The sequence below is a fragment of the Lampris incognitus genome, chromosome 4, assembly GCF_029633865.1.
Source record: "Lampris incognitus isolate fLamInc1 chromosome 4, fLamInc1.hap2, whole genome shotgun sequence".
Lineage (NCBI taxonomy): Eukaryota > Metazoa > Chordata > Actinopteri > Lampriformes > Lampridae > Lampris > Lampris incognitus.
The window spans coordinates 61886188-61910973 of NC_079214.1; the positions used below are offsets into that span (position 1 = coordinate 61886188).

The 24786-nt window shown below is 46.4% G+C and overlaps 1 protein-coding gene across 1 annotated transcript in view; it reads left to right on the forward strand.

Annotated features, from left to right (window-relative positions):
- Positions 1–24786, forward strand: part of LOC130111265 (myocyte-specific enhancer factor 2A-like) — a 116918-nt gene that overhangs the window by 85005 nt on the left and 7127 nt on the right. Inside the window, exons 6-7 of the mRNA XM_056278392.1 lie at positions 1286–1351; positions 15465–15625. Coding sequence (XP_056134367.1) covers positions 1286–1351; positions 15465–15625 — 227 coding nt within the window. The remainder of the gene's footprint in view (positions 1–1285; positions 1352–15464; positions 15626–24786) is intronic.

A 24786-nucleotide genomic window follows, 5' to 3' on the forward strand; every position in this document is an offset into this window, starting at 1 on the left:
GTTGAAATCAGGGATTTTTCTCCACTAATGAATGGTTATTTTTTCCATCTGGGTGATGGAGTCAGGTTCGATGATCTGGTGTAATTCAGTCATCTTTACCATGGTTGGAGGCTCTAGTCTCTGTTTTTCCATCTGGGTGATGGAGTCAGGTTCGATGATCTGGTGTAATTCAGTCATCTTTACCATGGTTGGAGGCTCTAGTCTCTGTTTTTCCATCTGGGTGATGGAGTCAGGTTCGATGATCTGGTGTAATTCAGTCATCTTTACCATGGTTGGAGGCTCTAGTCTCTGTTTTTTCCATCTGGGTGATGGAGTCAGGTTCGATGATCTGGTATAATTCAGTCATCTTTACCATGGTTGGAGGCTCTAGTCTCTGTTTTTTCCATCTGGGTGATGGAGTCAGGTTCGATGATCTGGTGTAATTCAGTCATCTTTACCATGGTTGGAGACTCTAGTCTCTGTTTTTTCCATCTGGGTGATGGAGTCAGGTTCGATGATCTGGTATAATTCAGTCATCTTTACCATGGTTGGAGGCTCTAGTCTCTGTTTTTCCATCTGGGTGATGGAGTCAGGTTCGATGATCTGGTGTAATTCAGTCATCTTTACCATGGTTGGAGACTCTAGTCTCTGTTTTTCCATCTGGGTGATGGAGTCAGGTTCGATGAGCTGGTATAATTCAGTCATCTTTACCATGGTTGGAGACTCTAGTCTCTGTATACCGCTGTAGAAATGTTTTGACCGGATAGGACGAACACTGGTGCAGTGGTAAACAAGTGCGTGTTTGTTTCTGACAGGAAAAAAGACTGAAACTTGATGCAAGCGTGACCGTGGACATCAGTGTGACTGTACAACAGTGTTCCCATATCGTGTGATGCAATTTGTAATACATCAGAATGTGTGTGTTGGCTTTGGTCCCAGGATCCATTTTTACAAGGGTGGGACCTGTTTACTGCTGAGCTGATGGCACGCCAGCCACAATGGCTGCTATACCTGGTTTGTAGTCCTGCTGCACCAGGTTTGTAGTCCTGCTGCGCCAGGTTTGTAGTCCTGCTGCGCACCTGGTTTGTAGTCCTGCTGCGCCTGGTTTGTAGTCCTCGCAGTCAGAGGGAGCAAACAGATCAGCGAAATCACAGATTTCAGCTTTAATCAGGATGTAAAGCAAAGACCAAATGAAGTGAGAGACGGGGGTTATATAACAACAAAGAGAAGATAAAACTAGATCTGTTAAATAGCAGGCCTCCCTCCTCGTATCCTCATCCTGTTCCTCCGTCTGCTCCCTCTGCAGGAGGCCTGCAGGGCAACGTCGAGCTGGTGCTGCCGAATGGATCCAGCTCTGGTCCTGGTCCCATGGGTAAGTCCCTGAGGGTGCAATCGTCAGTTGTGTTTCCCTGCAACTTTTGAGTCAATTTCAAGAAAATAGTTCAATGTGACAAAATAATTCATGTGAATTAAGGTTTCCATCAGATCTGTTTAGACTAAACCCTGAGCGTTGGCCTACGAGTCCAACGTCATATGTCCAGACCTCAACACTCAAAAGACAGACGGACCAGCTGTTCATTGTTCCATTTTTTGTTTGGCAAAACAAATTTCGTCACAATGTACTGCATTTCTTTATATTGAATAAATAGTTCATTGACCTTCATGTAAACGTTTATGCAAAGCTATTCGATATTTTTGTTTACATCAAGCATTTTTATGCGAAACAACAAAATTTGCATAAAAAATGGGATGGAAACGTGTTCAATGTAGCGGTGTGATAAGTGTAGACGGGGTGAAACGCAGTTATACATAAACAAGCATGACACATATACACTCTGTCTTCCTCCCTCTTATTTGAAATGTTCACACAAGCTGTGAATTTAGTCAGCTGTCAGTTTTTCAAATCTTAATTGGGTTTTTCTGCATTTATATATATTATGATATAATAAAATAAATATAATATATGATATAATCAGGAACAGTTTATTAATAACGTTCCCCCCAGCCCACAGTAGTTCAACACAAAGACAAAAACACATATCCAAAAACTACAAGAACACATCTATCCAAACTAGAACACATATATCCAAACTAAACACATATACAGTGGTGCTTGAAAGTTTGTGAACCCTCTAGAATTTTCTATATTTCTGCATACATATGACCTAAAACATCATCAGATTTTCACACAAGTCCCAAAAGTAGAGAAAGAGAACCCAATTAAACAAATGAGACAAAAATATTAGACTTGGTCATTTATTTATTGAGGAAAATGATCCACTATTACATATCTGTGAGTGGCAAAAGTATGTGAACCTTTGCTTTCAGTATCTGGTGTGACAACCCCCCCTTGTGCAACAATAACTGCAACTTAACGTTTCTGGTAACTGTTAATCAGTTCTGCACATTGGCTTGGAGGAATTTTAGTCCATTCCTCCGTACAGAACAGCTTGGACTCTGGGATGTTGGTGGGTTTCCTCACATGAACTGCTTGCTTCAGGTCCTTCCACAACATTTTGATTGGATTAAGGTCAGGACTTTGACTTGGCCATTCCAAAACATTAACTTTATTCTTCTTTAACCATTCTTTGTTAGAACAACTTGTGTGCTTAAGGTCGTTGTCTTGCTGCATGACCCACATTCTCTTGAGATTCAGTTCACAGACAGATGTCCTGACATTTTCCTTATGAATTTGCTGGTATAATTCAGAATTCATTGTTCCATCAATGAGGGCAAACCATCCTGGCCCAGATGCAGCAAAACAGGCACAAACCATGATACTACCACCACCATGTTTTACAGATGGGTTAAGGTTCTTATGCTGGAATGCAGTGTTTTCCTCTCTCCAAACATAACGCTTCTCATTTAGACCAGAAAGTTCTATTTTGGTCTCATCCATCCACAAAACATTTTTCCAATAGCCTTCTGGCTTGTCCATGTGATCTTTAGCAAACTGCAGATGGGCAGCAATGTTCTATTTGGAGAGCAGTGGCTTTCTCCTTGAAACCCTGCCATACACACCATTGTTGTTCAGTGTTCTCCTCATGATGGACTCATGAACATTAACATTAGCCAATGTGAGAGAGGCCTTTTAGTTGCTTAGAAGTTACCCTGGGTTTCTTTGTGACCTGGCCGACTATTACACGCCTTGCTCTTGGAGTGATCTTTGATGGTCGACCACTCCTGAGGAGGGCAACAATGGTCTTGAATTTCCTCCATTTGTACACAATCTGTCTGACTGTGGATTGGTGAAGTCCAAACTTTTTAGAGATGGTTTTGTAGCCTTTTCCAGCCTGATGAGCATCAACAATGCTTTTTCTGAGTTCCTCAGAAATCTCCTTTGTTCTTGCCATGGTACACTTCCACAAATGTGCTGTGAAGATCAGACTTTGACAGATCTCTGTTCTTTAAATAAAATAGGGCACCCACTCACACCTGATTGTCATCCCATTGATTGAAAACACCTGACTCTAATTTCACCTTCAAATTAACTGCTAATCTTAGAGGTTCACATACTTTTACCACTCACAGATATGTAATATTGGATCGTTTTCCTCAATAAATAAACGACCAAGTATAATATTTTTGTCTCATTTGTTTAATTGGGTTCTCTTTATCTACTTTTGGGACTTGTGTGAAAATCTGATGATGTTTTAGGTCATATTTATGCGGAAAAATAGAAAATTCTAAAGGGTTCACAAACTTTCAAGCACCACTGTATCCAAACTAGAACACATATATCCAAACTATAACACGTATATTCATATTCAAACTAAGAACACATATATCCAAACTAGAACACATATATCCAAACTAGAACACATATATTCAAACTAAGAACACATATATCCAAACTAGAACACACATATCCAAACTAAGAACACATATCCAAACTAGAACACACATATCCAAACTAGAACACACATATCCAAACTAGAACACATATATCCAAACTAGAACACATATATTCAAACTAAGAACACATATATCCAAACTAGAACACACATATCCAAACTAGAACACATATATCCAAACTAAGAACACATATTTTGAAACTAGAACACACATATCCAAACTAGAACACACATATCCAAACTAGAACACATATATCCAAACTAGAACACACATATCCAAACTAGAACACACATATCCAAACTAGAACACATATATCCAAACTAGAACACATATATTCAAACTAAGAACACATATATCCAAACTAGAACACACATATCCAAACTAGAACACATATATCCAAACTAGAACACATATATTCAAACTAAGAACACATATATCCAAACTAGAACACACATATCCAAACTAGAACACATATATCCAAACTAAGAACACATATTTTGAAACTAGAACACACATATCCAAACTAGAACACACATATCCAAACTAGAACACATATATCCAAACTAGAACACATATATCCAAACTAGAACACATATATCCAAACTAGAACACATATATCCAAACTAGAACACATATATGCAAACTAGGACACATATATCCAAACTAAGCAATGAAAAAACTCACTGTCCAAGAGAACAAACACCAGCCAGGATGACTGTCGGAACTGCCAGTCTGCATGGGCTAGCAGTTAGGTAGAACCAAGATGGCGGCGCGCATAGACGCAGTGGCTCAGTGCTTGCCTTTTCGATGCTTTTTATGGCTGTCTTTGTATGTTTTGTTGCTCGTCTTGATGACACTCTGCTGGGCAAACAACATCTACAGCCGAATCGATCTCCTAAAGATAGGACTACAGAATGAGCAGTCTGTTACTGCAGAGTTTCTCCCCGCTCCCACGACATACAGGCGGATATAGCCAGGAGTCCGGGTTCTCCGTGGTTTACCATCCCCACTGGTGGGGGGCAGAGGCGACGAAGGGACAGGAGGCAAAAGCGAGGCTGTAGAGCCGGTATGTTGGTGAGGCTAAGGAGGTGGCCACTAGGCCACCGTGCCCTCGTATTTTCCTAACCGACACTAGATTCCTCGCAAATAAGATGGACGAACTGAAGTTACAGGTTGCAATGGACAAGACCATCAAGGACAGTTGCAGCCTGTTATTACAGAGACCTGGCTTCATTCATTCATACCGGATACAGCTATTGAGCTAGCAGGCTGCACAGTACACCGTCAGGACTGGACCAGAAACTCCGGTAAGACCAAAGGAGGGGGGCTATGCGTCTATGTGAACAACAACTGGTGTAACCAACACAAAGACTGTAGACAGCTACTGCTCCCCAGATCTGGAGTATGTGACCGTTAAATGCAGGCCCATATATCTTCCCCGGGAGTTTACTGTGGTCATGATAACTGCTGTGTATATTCCCCCAGATGCTAATGCTAGCTCGGCTCCTGCACATTTACATAACATCATTAGCAACAACCAGAGCTTGTATCCTGAGGCTGTTCACATCATAGCGGGGGACTTTAACCATGCTGATTTAAAAGCAATGCTCCCTAAATTCCATCAGCACATTAAGTGCGCTAATAGGGGAGCAAATACACTGGGCAAGGTCTACTCCAACATCAAACAGGGCTACAGGGCTAAACCACTACCACACCTGGGCCAGTCTGACCATGTGTCCCTGCCCCTAATCCCATCATACACCCCCCTCAGGAAAAGTGCTTTTACCGCAACTAAGACTGTTAAAACATGGCCTGAAGGTGCCTCTCATCAGCTGCCGGACCGCTTTGAAAGAACTAACTGGGGTATTTTTGAACAGCAGGACCTGAAGGAGTATACCACAACTGTCCTGTGCTATATCAAGAACTGCATGGACACTGTCACCGTGGACAAGCAAATCTGGGTTTATCCCAACCATAAGCCCTGGGTGACAAAAGAGGTCCAGAGCCTGCTGAGGGACAGGAACACTGCTCTCAGGTCTGGTGATGGGGCACAATACAGTGTTGCCAGGGCCAACCTGAAAAGAGGCATCAGAGAGGCCAAGGCAGCTTACAAAAATAAAATTGAGGACCACTTCAACAGCCATGACACAAGGAAGGTGTGGCAGGGGGTTCAGCACATCACCAGCTACCAATCCAGCAACCTCACAGCTGCTGACGGTGATGCCTCACTGGCAGAGGAGCTTAACATCTTCTTTGCCCGCTTCGAGGAGAAGCCACCGGAGGCAGCCACGTTCCATCCCCCAGCCTACAGCAGCCTCATCCTCATGGTGGAGGAGCATGAGGTGAGGCGCACACTGAGGGCGGTGAACCCGAGGAAGGCTGCGGGTCCCGATGGCATCCCTGGACGGGTGCTGAAGGAATGTGCGGACCAACTGGCGGGGGTCTTCACTAAGATCTTCAACCACTCCCTATCCCAGTCCACCATCCCACCCTGTCTGAAGTCATCCACCATAGTCCCACTGCCAAAAAAGTCCTCTTGTCAGCAGCCTGAACGACTACCGACCTGTGGTACTCACACCCGTCATAATGAAGTGCTTTGAGAAACTGGTTCGGAGTCACATCATCTCAAGCCTCCCACCCACTTTCGACACACACCAGTTTGCCTACAAGCAAATAGGTCCACAGAGGATGCTATAGCCACATCTCTCCACACCGCCCTGACCCACCTAGAGCATTAGGGGCGCTACGCCAGGCTGCTCTTTGTGGACTTAAGCTCTGCATTCAACACCATTCTCCCCCACAGACTGGTGACCGAACTGACAGAACTGGGCCTTGCTTATTCCATCTACCTCTGGATTAAGGACTTCCTGTCTGAGCGCTCACAGAGGGTCAGAGTAGGCCCCCACATCTCCTCAGCCTCAGCACCGGCTACCCACAAGGCTGTGTGCTGAGCCCCCTACTCTACACCCTGTACACACACGACTGCACCCCCGCTCACTCCAGCAACACCATCGTCAAGTTTGCAGACGACACTACGGTGGTGGGGCTCATCTCTGGGAGGGATGAGTCTGCATACCGGGACGAGGTGGAGTGGCTGTCTGTGTGGTGCAGGGAAAATAACCTGATCCTCAACACCTCCAAGGCAAAGTAGCTGATTATAGACTACAGGAGGAACAAAACGGACAATCGTCCCCTTTCCATCGGCGGGGACTGGGTGGAGAGAGTGTCTTGGACTTCCGGTTTCTGGGTATACACATAGAGGAGGGCCTGACCTGGAATGTTAACACCACAACGCTGGTTAAGAAGGCACAGCAGAGACTGTACTCCCTGAGGATCCTCAGGAAGAACCACCTTACCACCCCACTGCTTGTGTCCTTCTACCACTGCTCCATAGAGAGCACATTGACCTCCTGCATCTGTGTCTGGTTTGCCGGCTGCACAGTAGCAGAGAGGAAAGCGCTCCAGAGGGTCATCACCACCGCCCAGAAGAGTATCGAATGCCCACTCCCTTCCCTGGAAGACCTGTACAGGTCCCGCTGCCTCAAAAAAGCCCATGGCATCCTCAAGGACCCATCCCACCCAGGACACCATCTGTTTGAACTGCTGCCCTTGGGAAGACGTTACAGGACAATAAGAGCTCGGACCAACAGACTAAAGAACAGCTTCTACCCCGAGCCATGACCGCACTAAATGCTGCTAAGTCTTGATTCCTGACTTTTTGTGCAATATGTTGGTGTCCAGCAGAATGCAGAAATGAACGCGTGTGTGTTTTATGTTTTTAATTCTTTTTATACGGATCTTTGCACTGATAAGAACTGCACTTTCAAATGTCGTTGTACTTGTACAATGACAAATAAAAAAAGTTATATTCTGTTCTACTCTTAGCATGTCCCGCTTCCGCGTCCTGTCATAGGATGACATGTCATATGATTGCTATTAGAAATAAAAGTCCAAAAAATGTGTATGGTGCGTTAACATGGACTCCACGTTCCATGCCCGCCACAAAAAGGTATGAGGCTTTCTTTCCATCAGTGGGTGTTGAGATTTAAAAATGTAATTTTCCCAACACTATAAATGTTTTCATCACTCCACAATTTCCCCAATATCCTGTGTTTAAATGCTGGAATTTTGCACAAAAAAAAAATCCTTCAAAAATAAACAAAGTTAAAACAGTTTTCTCTGTAGAAAATACCCCCTTTTCACTAGAATAATGGACTGGGGGGGGCGGGGGGGTATCAGTGTCCAAGGCATCTCTCTGTCCTCTTCCAGCTTGCTATTCAGCAATTAGATGGTTGCTCCTTTCACCCACCGAGACGCTGTGCACCATCCAGTCTATATTAAAACTATTGGTGGACGTATGACATGCAACATGCAGGCGTGCATAGATCAGGAGGAATCACACCTTTTAATCAGCGTTATTTATTTTGCGGCATTTAATTATTCACTTAAAACTTATACATGGGGTGTCCGGGGGGCGTGGCAGTCTATTCTGTTGCCTAATGACACGGGGATCACCAGTTCGAATCCCCGTGTTACCGCCGGCTCAGTCGGGCATCCCAACAGACACAATTGGCCGTGTCTGCGGGTGGGAAGCCAGATGTGGGCATGTGTCCTGGTCGCTGCACTAGCGCCTCCTCTGGTCGGTCAGGGCGCCTGTTCGTGGGGGGGGGGGGGGGTTGGGGAGAACAGCGTGATCCTCCCACGCGCTACGTCCCCCTGGTGAAACTCCTCACTGTCAGGTGAGAAGAAGCGGCTGGCGACTCCACATGTATCGGAGGAGACGTGGTGGTCTGCAGCCCTCCCCGGATCGGCAGAGGGGGTGGAGCAGCGACCGGGATGGCTCGGAAGAGCGGGGCGATTTTGCCGGGTACAACTGGGGAGAAAAAGGAGGAAAACTTTCAAAAAAAAAAAAAAACTATTCATAAGTTGGATGGAAATGACTGTAAACCTCAGACTGCCTTATAACACTGGAGTTTGCATACTCAGTATTCAGCCCGAACACACACACACACACACACACACTCTCTCTCTCTCTCTCTCTCTCTCTCTCTCTCTCTCTCTCTCTCTCTCCCTCCCTCACTTTGCTTTAGCAGACAGGGGAAGCTTTTACAGGGCTTCTGGTTTGACCCATCTACTGAAGCTGTCTGCAGCCAGCATGCATCTCTATCTGAGTCCCGGACTCGTCTTGAAGCTTTCAGAGCAACCTGTCCTGTCAGATTGCATTGGGTCATATTGCACGAGACGCCAAGATGTCTGTCTCTGAAGACGGGACGCTACCACACAGTGCAGAGGATGATACGGTCACTCGTCACCGTCAAGAAATCTGCTCCGTCTGCAAAATAACGACTTGGTGCCAAAGTGTAAAATGTTGACTGAAAAGGCTGCCCAGGCCAGGACGCGAGGTGTCCGACATTAGAAAGCTCATCTTTATTTTACGGCGGTGTTGGTTCGTACCGTTAATGTGCTCTACTTCCTTTATGACGCTTTTTATCGGCACGGGGAAAGTAGAAGCACTCAAATGAGGACGCCAACAACGTTAGATAAAATGAAAATTATACAGGGATGCTACGTAATTAGTTCGGCTGACGTGAAATAACGGGATTTTATAACCAAAATAAAATGAAAGCTGCAAAAAAAAACAAAAAAAAAAACCGAGAAGAGAAGCGAAGACTCAAATGGACAGGAGAATTTAAAATGCAGCAGGAGCAGAACGGTAGACCTCCACAAATTGCCAAAAAGGTCCAGGGAGTAAAAGGAGAACCGAAGCTGAACTTGATGGAGGAGATGAAATGCTGCACCTCAAGGGAAGGCAGGCGGAGTTTCGGCTGCCGGTTGCGGCATGCTGGGTTAACAGCATGTGGGTCTGACGTGGTGTATTAACGCTCCATGTCGTAAACGCGCTGACAAAAGACACAAACCGATTCAGGGTTTTAGTACCAAATGAGGCCTGTGTGAGTTCTGTTGGCGTTCAACTACTATTGGAAGTATTTCTATTTCAATCTTTCTTATATTCAATCTTTCTTATATTAATATTAATATTTCTGAAAGGATGATCCCACTTTTTCTTTTTTTTCAACCTGGGTCTTATTTTCATGGTGTTTGCTGTCATGCACATCAGTTATGAGCCTCATCATCCTATTACTCACTGGCTTCATTTTGGAGATTTTGGACGAGGGCCCACCCCTGGACTCAGTTTTACAAATGGACACCACTGTAAAGTTATTGGGCATCTGAACACAAGTTTGAGACCTGTCCTTTAAAAAACAACAGCAATAAAACCCTCTAGTGCCTCAGTTTGACTGTATACATAATTGGCCGCTGTCCGTGACTCCTCCATTGTGCTGGCCGGGTAGTTAATCTCCGGTTACTACTACCTATGGTATCAGTTTTGCATTCCTGCAAGTTGAACCAGGTAGCATCTCAGCAGGGTAGTTGACCATTGATAATATTGGACATATCGGGGAATACCTTTTAACTTGCACTGTCGTTTTGCCATCCAAATACATGGTTTAGATAGTTGGGTTAAATTGCACTCGCTTAAACACGTCTGACGCTCATGTTCAGTTGCCCGGTAAGACACCATTGTAAAGCTGTGTCCAGTGGTGGCCCATTGTCCAAAATGGTGCACACGATGGCAAAAACAGCAAAATGAAGACCTAGGTTGTTAAAAAAAAAAAAATACAGAATTATCCATTACCTTAAAACTTTTGGCATAACAGTAGCGGGGTGGTTCTTTTGGGATTGGCTCTTTGGCCAGCAGGGGGCATCTTTGTGGCCTCAGATTAGCATCACGTCAGTCAGTTTTGATCTTTCCTCTTGTCTGCCCTCAATGTCCTGTTGGTCCTCTGCTCCAGATCTTATGGGTAGGGTGCCATTATGTAACATCAAGAGCAAAAAAAAAAAAGAAGAAGAAGAAGAAGATATCAATCATTCATAAGTATCTCTTAAAAAATAGATAGCAGCACATTTTCGGCCCAGTGGTGGTGTACAAGGTAGAACGCTCAACCACTGCATCCACCAAGCTCGCGGAAGACGAGGACTACGAAACTTGTCTTAGCAAGCAGCACCGACCTGAGTCATGCCGTGAGAGCTGGCCGTGGTTTCTCGTGTTGCTGGTGGACTTTTGAAGGCCTCTGTAAAGCATGACACCATCATAGAAGAAGCTGAAATTATTTCAATAGTTATTTTACTTTCTTACTTTTTAATGCACCAAATGCATTTGGTCCTGTCACATGCATGCAAAAATGGGTCCTTTGAAAAAAGTGAAGATGGAAGAGAAGAGAACAAACACCCCTTGAAAAGGATGTGTCCTCTAGGCATACTTAGTTCACGAGCTTTATTGTTATTTATTTTTACAGTGCATGTGTAATAATGACCAGTTTCAAAACAGCGATGAAAGAATATAAACATAAGGGAGAAAATCACAAATTTATGGAGCAGAATTTGGAGGTCCCAAGTGGCTCAAGTACATTTTATTTTATAATTAACTCATAAAACTAACGTCTTTTCAGCGGATCATCTGTTTCCATCTCTTCCTGTCCTCTGCATCTTCCTCTTTCACACCAGCCACCTGCATGTCCTCTCTCACCACATCCATAAACCTCCTCTTGGGCCTTCCTCTTTTGCTCTTCCCTGGCAGCTCCATATTCAGCATCCTTCTCCCAGTATACCCAGCATCTCTCCTCCACACATGTCCAAACCACCTCAATCTTGCCTCTCTTGCTTTGTCTCCAAACCATCCAACTTGAGCGGTCCCTCTAATATACTCGTTCCTAATCCTGCCCTTCTTCATCACTCCCAATGAAAATCTTAGCATCTTCAACTCTGCCACCTCCAGCTCCGCCTCCTGTCTTTTCATCAGTGCCACTGTCTCCACACCATATAACATAGCTGGTCTCACAACCATCTTGTAAACCTTCCCTTTAACTCTTGCTGGTACCCTTCTGTCACAAATCACTCCTGACACTCTTCTCCACCCACTCCACCCTGCCTGCACTCTCTTCTTCACCTCTCTTCTGTACTCCCCGTTACTTTGAACAGTTGACCCCAAGTATTTAAACTCATCCACCTTCGTCACCTCTACTCCTTGCATCCTCACCATTCTGCTGTCCTCCTTCTCATTCATGCATAGGTATTGCGTCTAGCTCCTACTGACTTTCATTCCTCTTCTCTCCAGTCCATACCTCCACCTCTCCAGGTTCTCCTCAACCTGCACCCTACTCTCGCTATAGATCACAATGTCATCCGCAAACATCATAGTCCACGGAGACTCCTGCCTGATCTTGTCCGTCAACCTGTCCATCACCATTGCAAACAAGAAAGGGCTCAGAGTCGATCCTTGATGTAATCCCACCTCCACCTTGAACCCATCTGTCATTCCAACCGTACACCTCACCGCTGCCACACTGCCCTCATACATAACCTGCACCACTTTTACATAATTCTCTGCCACTCCCGACTTCCTCATACAATACCACACCTCCTCTCTCGGCACCCTGTCATATGCTTTCTCTAAATCCACAAAGACACATGTACCTCCTTCTCTCCTTCTCTATACTTCTCCATCAACATTCTCAAAGCAAACATCACATCTGTGGTGCTCTTTCATGGCATGAAACTATACTGCTGCTCGCTGATCATCACCTCTCCTCTTAACCTAGCTTCTATTACTCTTTCCCATATCTTCATGCTGTGGCTGATCAACTTTATACCTCTGTAGTTGCTACAGTTCTGCACATCGCCCTTGTTCTTGAAAACCGGTACCAGTATGCTTCTTCTCCACTCCTCAGGCATCCTCTCACTTTCCAAGATTGTGTTAAACAATCTGGTTAAAAACACCACTGCCATCCCTCCTAAACATCTCCATGCCTCCACAGGTATGTCATCTGAACCAACCGCCTTTCCACTCTTAATCCTCTTCACAGCTGCCCTCACTTCCTCCTTGCTAATCCACCACACTTCCTGATTCACTGTCCTCACATCATCCAACATCCCCTCCCTCTCATTGTCTTCATTAAAAAAAAAACTCATAAAAAAGAACAAACAAAAAAATTTCACAACAAGGATGTGAGAATGTATCAACTGGTAAGTGCACTGGTTTGTGTATATGATATTTATGGCAGCACGGTGGCCCAGTGGTTATCACTGTTGCCTCACAGCAACAAGGTCCTGGGTTCGAACCCCAAGTCCTTTCTGTGTGGCGTTGGCATGTTCTCCCCACGTCTGTGTGGGTTTCCTCCGGGTGCGCCGGTTTCCTCCCACCATCAAAAAGACATGCATGTTAGGGTTCATACTCCTGCCTGTGCCCCTGAGCAAGGCAATAGGAAGAAATAACTGGAGTTGGTCCCTGGGTGCTGCAGCTGCCCACTGCTCCTATACAATAGGATGGAGTAAATGCAGACACCGGTGTTTTATGTTTGTTTTTGGCTTGCAGATTTCTTGTCGGTAAAAGTGAGCACTGTGATTCTCCAGCAGAGCATCAGGGTAGCCTCACGAGTGCAACCCTGTATTTTTCGAGGAAGAAAATAAAGTGTTTCAAAAGCAAAAAGTACATTGTTTTTAGTAGATGTGGTGTTGTGCCCTGACTTGGCCAGCGTTTTATTTAAGTTCTTGCTTTGTTGGCAGTGGGGACAATGGTGGGGGAGGAGAATCCAAAACTCTTCTTGTGGTTGTTGTTGTTCTGTCTCGTGAAGGACCAAACCCAGGAATGTGCAAACCTTGGACTCGTGGCCGTACACCTTGGTGTTAATGATCCCGCCGATGCCGCCATATTGTATCTGAACGCAGTGAATGTCAGTTGCTTAGTGATAAATAGTAGAACATGATCTCATCTACACTATGTGTTGGGGGGATATGATTGGCATGGCAAATGGCAGATATTATTGTAATGTGTTGCATAACATGGATTACAACTTTGGCAAAAGCTACCCGCTGGTCAGCACTTGCAAGCGTCTTTAGCGGGTCAACAAAGGTGTACGTGTTGCAACATGGAACGATTTTCCAGGACAGAAGCCAGCACGTACTTGCCCACAGCTCGCCATGACTTTGTCATGATTCATTTTTATAATTAGTTGGAGCATTTAGCGCGAGGAAGATTACCCCTCCTCCTACCTGCAGTACAGTGTTATCACTGACATCAGCTATCAGGCTTGTAAGATTAATGGGGGTCTTTTGCCCTGATTTGTAAATGTTCATAGTCAGAATAAACCATTCACCATGTGTATCTAGTTTTATACATGAAGAAGCTGAGTCTGGCAGAAGGTACAACGCAGACTCCTCCACACGGCTAACGGGGATAAATAACTGAGATGATCGCAAAAGCCACTCGTTGACATTAACAACAGGGCTATTTCAGGAGTCAGGGAACAATTTGTTGTCATTTCTTTCCCATACTTGTGTACACAAAAGAAACAAAACTCCGTTTTCCCCATGCCCACAGCAGTGCGACACAAAAAAAACACACGCATCCCAAATTTCCCAAAAATGACACCACCAAAAACAAGAGAGAACAAAGCAAAAAAAACAAAAAACAAACAAAAAAACAACCACACCAACAATTAACAACACAGTCCCCTCAGTGCAGTACAGTCCAAAAATTCCACTGTCCAGAGAAGGAACGCCAGCCAGGATGACTGTCGGAACTGCCGGTCTGCATGGGCTAGCAGTTAGCTTAGCCTGCCCTTCTTCCCTGTCAGACCAGGCTCCCCCAGCCGATTCAACGCCAGCTCTCTCAGCCGTACACCTTCGACACACCTCCCCGCACTCCACAACACAGTCGACACCAGGCGAGACTGCCGCCAGACCGCCCTCGGTGTTTCCTCTTCGGGCACAGCTCCGGTCGGGGCCGTGGTCCAGCAGCAGACCAAGCTCTCCCTGCCTATCTAGCACCGGCTCTCCCAGGTCAAACCGAAGACAACACAAACTTGGACGCAGACGTGGACAAAGACACCGCATGGACCGTACTGGGTGAGGCTGCCGCAAACTTAAGTTCGCGCCAGCATCTTCCCACACCGGTACTGGGCGAGGCTGCTGCAAACGTGAATTCGCGCCGCCATCTTCCCACACTCAGTCATTAATTCCTCTGCATCATGGAATATAAACCCCATGTTCTCAGTTTTTCAAGCTCTAAAGTACATTGTGGGCTTCATGTTTTGATTGTAGTCCCCACCAACCTCTTGTGATGGTTCATGAGGCTTTTCCTCAGCAATGACTCGGTGTCAGGTGCAGAAAAGGGAGAGAGGAAATGGACTAATAGACAAACTGAGAAATAAGAGAAACCATACAGCCATAGCGACAGGGAAGAGGAGATAGAGGAAGGCCAAAGAGGAGGTTTATGGATGTGGTGAGGGAGGACATGCAGGTGGCTGGTGTGACAGAGGAAGACGCAGAAGACAGGAAGAGATGGAAACGGATGATCCGCTGTGGCGCCCCCTAACGGGAGCAGCCGGAAGTGTAGTAGTAGATACAGCCATAGCAAACAGGTGTATTCCAGATCTTACAGAGGTGTTGGAGTTGCTCTGGGCGAGAGCACCAGGGGGGCAGGCAGGCCACTGAAGCACCAACTGTTTCTTCAGCTTCTCTGGTTCACACTGTGTATTTCTCTCTCTGCATCTCTGTTTTCCTACATCCAGGAAATGGTTTTGCGGCCATGTCTGGCGACGGCAGCTTGGGGAAGGTCATTCCAACCAAATCTCCTCCTCCTCCTTCGCAGAGCAGCCTGACCCCTGGCAGCCGCAAGACAGACCTCAGAGTGCTCATCCCTCCATCCAGCAAAGGGATGATGCAGACACAGGTGGGTGTGTTTTTGTACATGGACGCAACGGAGAGAAGGCGGGTTTGAAGTCCTCTCTTTGAAAGGGAGCGTTATGGGTCTGGGGCTTGTGGTTGGTTCTGTTTTTCAAAGCATGCGTCTGTTGCTGCGTGTTTGTTGTGCTAGCAGAGCCGCATTATGCATCCGCTTTCATTCTGACCACAGACAAACAACAGAAATCTTCCCTTTCCCCATGAGGGAGTTTTTCAGTATATCATATCCTGTGTCATGTGTCTTTTTATGAATATGTGATTCCGGGGCATCCCGGTAGTGTAGCAGTCCATTCCGTTGCCTACCAACACGGGTATCGCCGGTTCGAATCCCCGTGTTACCTCGAGCTTGGTTGGGTGTCCCTACAGACACAATTACACAAATGTACAGTACCGTATGTACAAAATAGTTGTATTTATTTGACATTGTTAAGTGTTCATTTGGGTATCACCATTTACACTTGTGGAAAACAGTGAAACCAGGGGAAAAGTCCAAACAGAAAATAAGAACAGTTTATTTACCAAGTCTGTGATATTACCTGGCAAGTAATACAAGGGAAGGGTTTTGTCCTCACTAAAGTGAAGTTGGTTGGGGGATTCCAACAAAGTTCCCTCCTTCATCATAATAGGCTCAAAACTTCCAATGGGGGTCGTCCGGGTGGCGTGGCGGTCTATTCCGTTGCCTTCCAACATGGGGAATCGCTGGTTCGAATCCCCGTGCTACCTCCGGCGTGGTCGGGCATCCCTACAGACACAATTGGCCGTGTCTGCGGGTGGGAAGCAGGATGTGGGTATGTGTCCTGGTCGCTGAACAAGCGCCTCCTCTGGTCGGTGGGTGCACATGTTCACGGGGGAGGGGGAACTGAGGGAAATAGTGTGATCCTCCCACGCGCTACATCCCTCTGGTGAAACTCCTCACTGTCAGGTGAAAAGAAGCGGCTGGTGACTCCACATGTATGGGAGGAGGCATATGGTAGTCTGCAGCCCTCCCCGGATCGGCAGAGGGGGGTGGATCAGCGACCGGGACGGCTCGGGAAGAGTGGGGTAATTGGCTGGATACAGTTGGGGAAATTTTTTAAAATCAATATAATTGAGGGGGGGGGGCTTCCAACGGGGCCATTTCCTGGTTATTAAATGAACGACATCCACATGCACAGCTTTGAGTACGGACAAGCAGGCCGCCGCCATTTTAACCAATACACCGTCTGTGTGCGGGTGGAGGCCGGGTCTACTTGGTCTGTTTTCCATTGAGTTTGATCTATGTCATCTTTGCTTAGAAGGGTTGTGATATTGACTTGAGGTAGACAGAGTAAAAGTATGGGGGCTGACAAATAGCACCACAGTGGATGCTTTAAAAACCTGGAGCCTGTGAAATTCTGTCGCGATGTGAGGAAAGAACAGTAGTCATCAACGCAAAGCAATTCACAGCCAAGTTTCGTTGAAGTCATAAATCTTTTGACTGACATCACTTTTTTTTAATAGTAGTGAATTGGACTACTTCTCACTAAACTACTGTGCTTACCCAACACTCCTTATCGATTTCAAACATAGCTTCCCCTTCTGCCAGCATGAAGACTGCCGTTTTGACGTTGTGTAGTGTTTGTGCGACGGCAAGACCTGAGGAGGATGGCAAATTGCACACGGCAAATTGGGAGGAAAAAGGCAAGAACAATAAAAAAAGCCAATAAAAACGGAACTACTGGAAAACATTCATTCTGACTTAACGTTGACTGAACCAACACACTATTAAATGGTTGGGTGGCATTAGGGTAATTCACATTTGGATCAATAAAGCGATGTGTCATTTCATGGCCTTTGGTGACAACAAAAGTTGCGTTTTTCGAACAGAATCATCTCTGTCTTTGAAATATTGATCGAGCAAATCCAGGTAGGAGTCCAGCACGAATACTTCGTACTCACAATGTCAGCAGGAGCAAGATTGAATACCTATGCGTTAATGAGAGGGAGGACAGCGGAATGGTGAGGATGCAAGGAGTGGAGGTGACGAAAGCGTATGAGTTTAAATACTTGGGGTCAACTGTCCAAAGTAACGGGGAGTGCAGGGGGGGGTGCAGGCAGGGTGGAGTGGGTGGAGAAGAGTGTCAGGAGTGATTTGTGACAGAAGGGTACCAGCAAGAGTTAAAGGGAAGGTTTACAAGATGGTAGTGAGACCAGCTATGTTATATGGTTTGGAGATGGTGGCACTGATGAAAAGACAGGAGGTGGAGCTGGAGGTGGCAGAGATGAAGATGATAAGATTTTCACTGGGAGTGACGAAGAAGGACAGGATTAGGAACGAGTATATTAGAGGGACAGCTCAGGTTGGACGGTTTGGAGACAAAGCAAGAGAGGCAAGATTGAGATGGTTTGGACATGTGTGGAGGAGAGATGCTGGGTATATTGGGAGAAGGATGCTGAATATGGGGCTGCCAGGGAAGAGGAGAAGAGGAAGGCCAAAGAGGAGGTTTATGGATGTGGTGAGAGAGGACATGCAGGTGGCTGGTGTGACAGAGGAAGATGCAGAGGACTGTTAAATGGGTTTTTTGGGGAGTTGTTCCTTATCCGATGAGACGGTCTAAGGACAGGATGTGGTGTTGCTGTTAAGCCCACTGAGGCAAGTTTGTAATTTGTGATATTGGGCTATACAAATAAAACTGATTTGATTTGATTTGACAGGAAGAGATGGAAATGGATGATCCGCTGTGGCGACCCCTAATGGGAGCAGTCGAAAGTAGTAGTAGTAGTAGTAGTAGTACTCAGAAAAATGGCTTTGTCTTTGACAGAGATGGACATTGGGTATCAGATGGAGAATGTATCACAATCAGAAACACTTTATTTGTCAAGTCAAGTCCGTTTTATTTGTATAGCCCAATATCACAAATTACAGATTGTCATTTCATTTCATGCACTTGCACACATGACATGAAACGAAACACAATTTCCCCCAGCCCACAGCAGTGCAACACAAAGACAACAACACATATCCAAAAACTACAAGAACGCATATATTCAAACTAACACATATATCTAAACTTTACCAAAAAAAGAAAATCACTGTCCAAGGGAACGAACGCCAGCCATGATGACTGTCAGAACTGCCGGTCTGCACGGGCTAGCAGTTAGCCTAGCCTGCCCCACTTCCGCGTCCTCTCATACCGCCCTCAGTGTTTCCTCTTCGGGCGCAGCTCCGGTCAGGGCCGTGGTCCTTGAGCCCACAGAACACAGCAGACCAAGCTCTCTCAGCCAAATCAACGCCAGCTCTCTCAGCCAGACATCTTCGACATACCTCCCCCGCACTCCACACGAGTCGGCGACGCTAAACACACAGTCAAAGCTAGGCGAGGCCGCCGCCAGACCGCCCTCGTTGCTTCAAAGTGTAAATCGCTGTCTCTTCAGAAGATGACAGGCAAATGCCGATTCTCCTCGTGTGCAGAGGGGGTCAGAATTAAGCCTAATAACACCTAATCAGCCTTCCTCAGCACTTAGTGTGATTGGGCACAAGTAAAAACAGAACGCTAATCTCTTCTCCTCTGAAGACCAGAACCAGCATTTCACTTTTCTGCTAACGCGTCGTTGACGAGTGTTTACGCCACTCCACCATGTCCTCTTTCCCTGTAGCTGCAAAATGTATTATGTTGTGGTCGGAGCTGACGTCATCAACACCAGCACCTCAGTCTGGAGTACTTTCAGACAGTCTTTTGGTTCCTTGTGTGTGTGTGCGTGTGTGTGCGCGTGTGTGTGTGCGTGCGTGTGCGTGCTTTCCAGCAATGAATGACCTCATTTAGGGTGATGTCATTGACTTCAGGACACTGCCTTGTTTGATTTCATCAGGTCAAGATGCTAACAGAGCCCAGACAACACTTTATGACACACATGGTAACACAGCACTCATAATTACACTCACAAATGTGTTATGTGTAAAAGTACAACTGGGCAGCAAGGCTAAGGGTAATTCCATGCTGCCATCAAGGAATTGCTGCCGTAGTTTCCTCAGACTTGGATGAGACCGGTCTGAGTGAGCTATGATCAGAACTTTGTATTGGTTCTCTTAAAGGTCACCGCCTGTAAGTTGGTCAAGACATGTGGGCGAGACAAATGTATTTGTCATAATACCTAGCATTGATGCTATTTCCATGCAAATGGTGAGAGTGCTTACATAAAAACAGCTACTGACAGTGTTGCTGGAAGATATTTCACAGGGTTTGAAAACATTTATCAGCTTGCAGCTGTCACAACAGAAGTAACTGTAAGGGCTGAACCAATGACTCTCATTCCGCTTGCGGTGTGGGAAGATGGCGGCGCAAATTTGCGTTTGCAGCGGCCTCGCCCAGTACCGGTGTGGGAAGATGGCAGCGGGAATTTAGTTTTGCGGCGGCCTCACCAAGTACCGTCCATGAAGTGGGTTTGTCCGTGTCTGCGTTTTAAGTTGGTTTTGTCTTCGTTTGATGGCTGGGAGAGCTGGCGCTGGATCGGCTGGGGGAGCCTGGTCTGCTGCGTCCTGTGGGCCCGGGGACCACAGCCCTGATCAGAGCTGCACCCGAAGAGGTAACACCAAGGGCGGTCTGACGGGACGTGGAAGCGGGGCAGGCTAAGCTAACTGCTAGCCTATGCAGTCCGGCAGTTCCGATAACACCGAGGGTGGTCTGGCTGCAGCCTCGCCTAGCCTTGACTGTGTTTTAGTGTCATCGTGTGGAGTGCGGGGAGGTGTGTCGAAGGTGTCTGGCGGGGAAAGCTGGTGTTGGATCGGCTGGGGGAGTCTGGTCAGCTGCATCCGTTGGGCCCATGGACCACGGCTCTGCCAGAGTTGCACCCGAGGAGGAAACACCGAGGGCAGTCTGACAGGACGTGGAAGCGGGGCAGGCTAAGCTAACTGCTAGCCCATGCAGACCGGCAGTTCCGACAGTCATCCTGGCTGGCGTTGGTTCTCTGGACAGTGGAATTTTTGGACTGTGTCGCACTGAGTGGGCTGTGTTGTTAGCTTTTCTTTTTTTCTTCTTTTTGCTTTGTTCTCTGTTTCTGTATGTTTTTGGTGGTGTCGTTTTTAGGAAATTTGGGATGTGTGTTTTTGTCTTTTGAGTTGCACTGCTGTGGGCTGGCGGAAACAGAATTTCCTTTCTCTTGTGTACGCAAGAACATGAAAGAAATGACAACAAATTGGTCCGGATTCCTGATTCATGTCAGTATTTTAAAGAAAACAGATGTGCTGCACTTTTTTAGGTTAGTAATTAATGTGATATGCAGAAGTGATGATAATACATATTTGGTTGTGTTTACAAGTGTTTCTGTGCCTGTGTACATCTGGGCGATACGGCAGATGTTGCATGTGTTTGGGAGTCGGGGTGCACTGACAGTGCATGACCTGAGTCATTGAAACAGATGGACTTGTACTCATTTGAAAAGAATGTGGTTTGGACTTGGACCCATCGCTGTCATGTTTCAGGAGCAAGTTTAGAGATGCTTAAGAGGACGGTAACATGCTAGTTGCCTTACTGTTAAGCGATACATAAGAAGCACTCCATATTATTGTTATAGTAATATTAATAATTACATTTAGGTGGCACGGTGGCCCAGCGGTTAGCGCGGTCGCCTCATAGCAAGAAGGTCCTGGGTTCGAGCCCCGGGGTAGTCCAACATTGGGGGTCGTCCCGGGTCGTTCTCTTTGTGGAGTGTGCATGTTCTCCCTGTGTCTGCGTGGGTTTCCTCCGGGTGCTCCGATTTCCTCCCACAGTCCAAAGACATGTAGGTCAGGTGAATCGGCTGTACTAAATTGCCCCTTGGTGTGTGTATGTGGGCGCTGTGATGGTCTGGCAGCCTGTCCAGGGTGTCTCCCCGCCTGGCGCCCAGTGACTGCTGGGATAGGCTCCAGCATCCCCACCACTCTGAGAGCAGGATAAGCGGTTTGGATAATGGACTGATGGATGGATCATTACATTTATGCAGCGCTTTTCTGGACACCCAAAGCGCTTCACATTGAAGGAGGTAACTCCAACCACCACCAATGTGTAGCACCACCTGGGTGATGCACGGCAGCCATTTTGCGCCAGAACGCTCACCCCACATCAGCTCTAGGTGGAGAGGGAAGAATCGTTGAGCCAATTACATCGGGGAATGATTAGGCGGGCAGATGGAGAGGGCCAAGCTGGGAATTTTGCCAGGCCACCGGGGGACCCCCTACTCTTTGCGATAAGTGCCATGGGATCTTTAATGACCACAGTGAGTCAAGACCTCGGTTTAATGTCTCATCTGAAGGACGGCATCTCCTACAGCAGTGTCCCCGTCACTGCACTGGGTTATTGGGATTTGATATTTGTTGTTTTTATTAGGACCAGGAGGAAGACTGCCCCCTACTGGCTCGCCAACACCACTTCCGGCAGCATCTTAGTTTTTCCCAGGAGGTCTCCCATCCAAGTGCTAGCCAAGCCCATACCTGCTTAGCTTCCGACATTCGGCAGAACCAGGGTACATGTTGGTACGGCTGCCGGTAAGGATGCACCGATACCAGCATCGGGTATCGGTCCGATACTGTGCGCGTGTACTGGTAATGATAAAACTGCTCCGATACAACAAAACCCGATACCAATTTACAGCAGCATTACATTCACCTCTCAGTTGAGCAGGTAGGCGGTGGAGGAGGAGCAACGTCAGCTGTGTGGAGATATTTCAAAGCAAACGAGGTTGACAAAAGTAAAGCCCACTGCAAGTTATGCTCAGCAAAATTTAGTGGCCAATCGCTCCCTGTTCTCGTTCCAACACCCACCCTCGTACTGCACGCGTTCGCCAACTGCATCTCTGCGGCCAGCAGTCTCGAAGGAGACGCCTCGCCACTTCCGTGACAAGGTGAATCCAGGCCGAACCACTGCTTTTCCAACACACAGAGACGCATTTATGTGACGAACACAAGCCGACTCCACCCGCCTCCCGAACACGGCATTGCCCATTATTGCTGTTTCATCGAGTCCGGCTATAGTTGGATCCGATGAGACCGAGGCGCGAACCCCGGTCCCCTGTGGGCAACTGCATCGACACAAAGCCGATGCTTAGACCGCTACACCACCGTGGACTTAAAAAAACACACAAAAAAACTAGCTCTTTCAACGCAGATGGCATTATTAAGTACTCATATCGGTACTCGGTATCAGCAAGTACTCCAATGTGAGTACTTGTACTTGGTCTGAAAAAAAGTGGTATCGGTGCATCCATAGCTGCCGGTCATATCTTCTGTATGTCTGGTTGGCAGGAGTGGACCTCTACCCCTCCCCTCAGTTGGCTTTAACTATCTTCTTTCCACCCTCTAAACACCCGGCCAGTATACTCCCCATTTATCCTAGCGCTATGTGGATTTTGGTGCACAGCGTGTTTATCATTAAATCACATTAACCATTCTAATAACGTGTGGTTTTTGTCCTTCCTGCCAGCCGGGCTTTAACAAAATGAGTGCTTGTCCATCCAAACAACACATTTAAACGACAAGTCGGGAGGTTGTGGTCAGTGATGGAAGTCTGGTTCACCTCAGTTGTCCATTTTGGCTTGTTCGGAGAATTTGGCACTCGGTGGTGTTTCGCTCTTTCCTAGATAGTTTGGCGAGGGACCATATGGCAGTGTTAAGATGCTAAGTCCTGGCGCCTGCCAGTGACTGTTTGGGTTGGCACCCGGGTCAGCATTTTGCTGCTATATTTGTGAGAGGAACATATGGTCAGGTTCTGTCATTACACTTAATGTCATACAAAGATAAGATATGACGTTTTAAAGCGTTACAGTACACTACAGTCATAACGCCTCATAAGGGTCATGTGTGTAATATGACAGATTTTCAGACGTGAGCTGTAGCATTTTAAAAGTTCGGTTAACTAGATTTATAATCATAATCAGGCTATACAGCCTTATGGAGTGGTTTATTACCCTTTAGAAATCACCATAGGGCTTCATAGATAGTGCCATATCACCTTATAAACATACTTATAGTACATTATAAGTAATTACAATGATTTATACATGTGGGCTCCATCAAATGTTGCTGTTACTTTCTTGTTATTTGCCATAATGATGCGCTTAATATATAAGCCATAATGCTTAAAGTCAGCTCCTCTACAGCCATACCGTGGGCCCACTGTGTTAAAGCACATAATAATAGAGGAATCGGTATGAATAACCTCGGGGATGAGTGTAGAATAATAGGTGAAGCCTTTTAAGTCCGTCAGTTGTTTGACAAGTACTGTGTGTGTGGAGTCACATGGACAGTAATGGATATAAGCTGGTGTGTGTATGCACAGTGTATGTAGATTGATGGTTTACTGTCTTGCCCTGTGTGTAAAGTGATGTGTAGTCTGCTATAGACCATGTACACTGATATGTTTAGTGTGATGTCTATATGTAGGGTAATGTGTTGTTTACTGTTATAGTTTACTCTGTATGTACCACCGAGGGCGGTCTGACAGGACACGGAAGCGGGGCAGGCTAAGCTAACTGCTAGCCCATGCAGACCAGCAGTTCCGATAACACCGAGGATGGTCTGGTGGTTGCCTCGCCTAGCCTTGACTGTGTTTTTAAGTGTCGTCGTGTGGGGTGTGGGGAGGTGTGTCGAAGCTGTCTGGCTGGGAGAGCTGGCATTGGATCGGCTGAGGGAGCTTGGTCTGCTGTCCTGTGCGCTCAAGGACCACGGCTCTGACTGGAGCTACGCCCGGAAAGGAAACACCGAGGGCGGTCTGACAGGACGCAGAAGCGGGGCAGGCTAAGCTAACTGCTAGCCCATGCAGACCGGCAGTTCCGACAGTCATCCTGGCTGGCGTTGGTTCTCCTGGACAGTGATTTTTTTTTGTTGTTGTTGTTTAGTTTAGCTATATGTGTTAGTTTGGATATGTGTGTTCTTGTAGTTTTGGATATGTGTTTTTGTGTTTGTGTTACACCACTGTGGGCTGGGGGAAACGATGTTTAGTTTCATTTTATGCGCGCAAGTGCATGAAACGAAACGACAAAGTGTTTCTGATTCTGGTTTCTGTTTCTGATGCAGAGTGATATATAGAGTCTACATGTAGAGGACATGAGTAGTCCTTCTGTCTGTAGAGCGATATTTGTTATCTACTATAGTTACCACAGTACTCATTTTTGGTCCTGTTTCTGTTTGATGCATTGTTGGACCCTGTTAGATTCAACTAT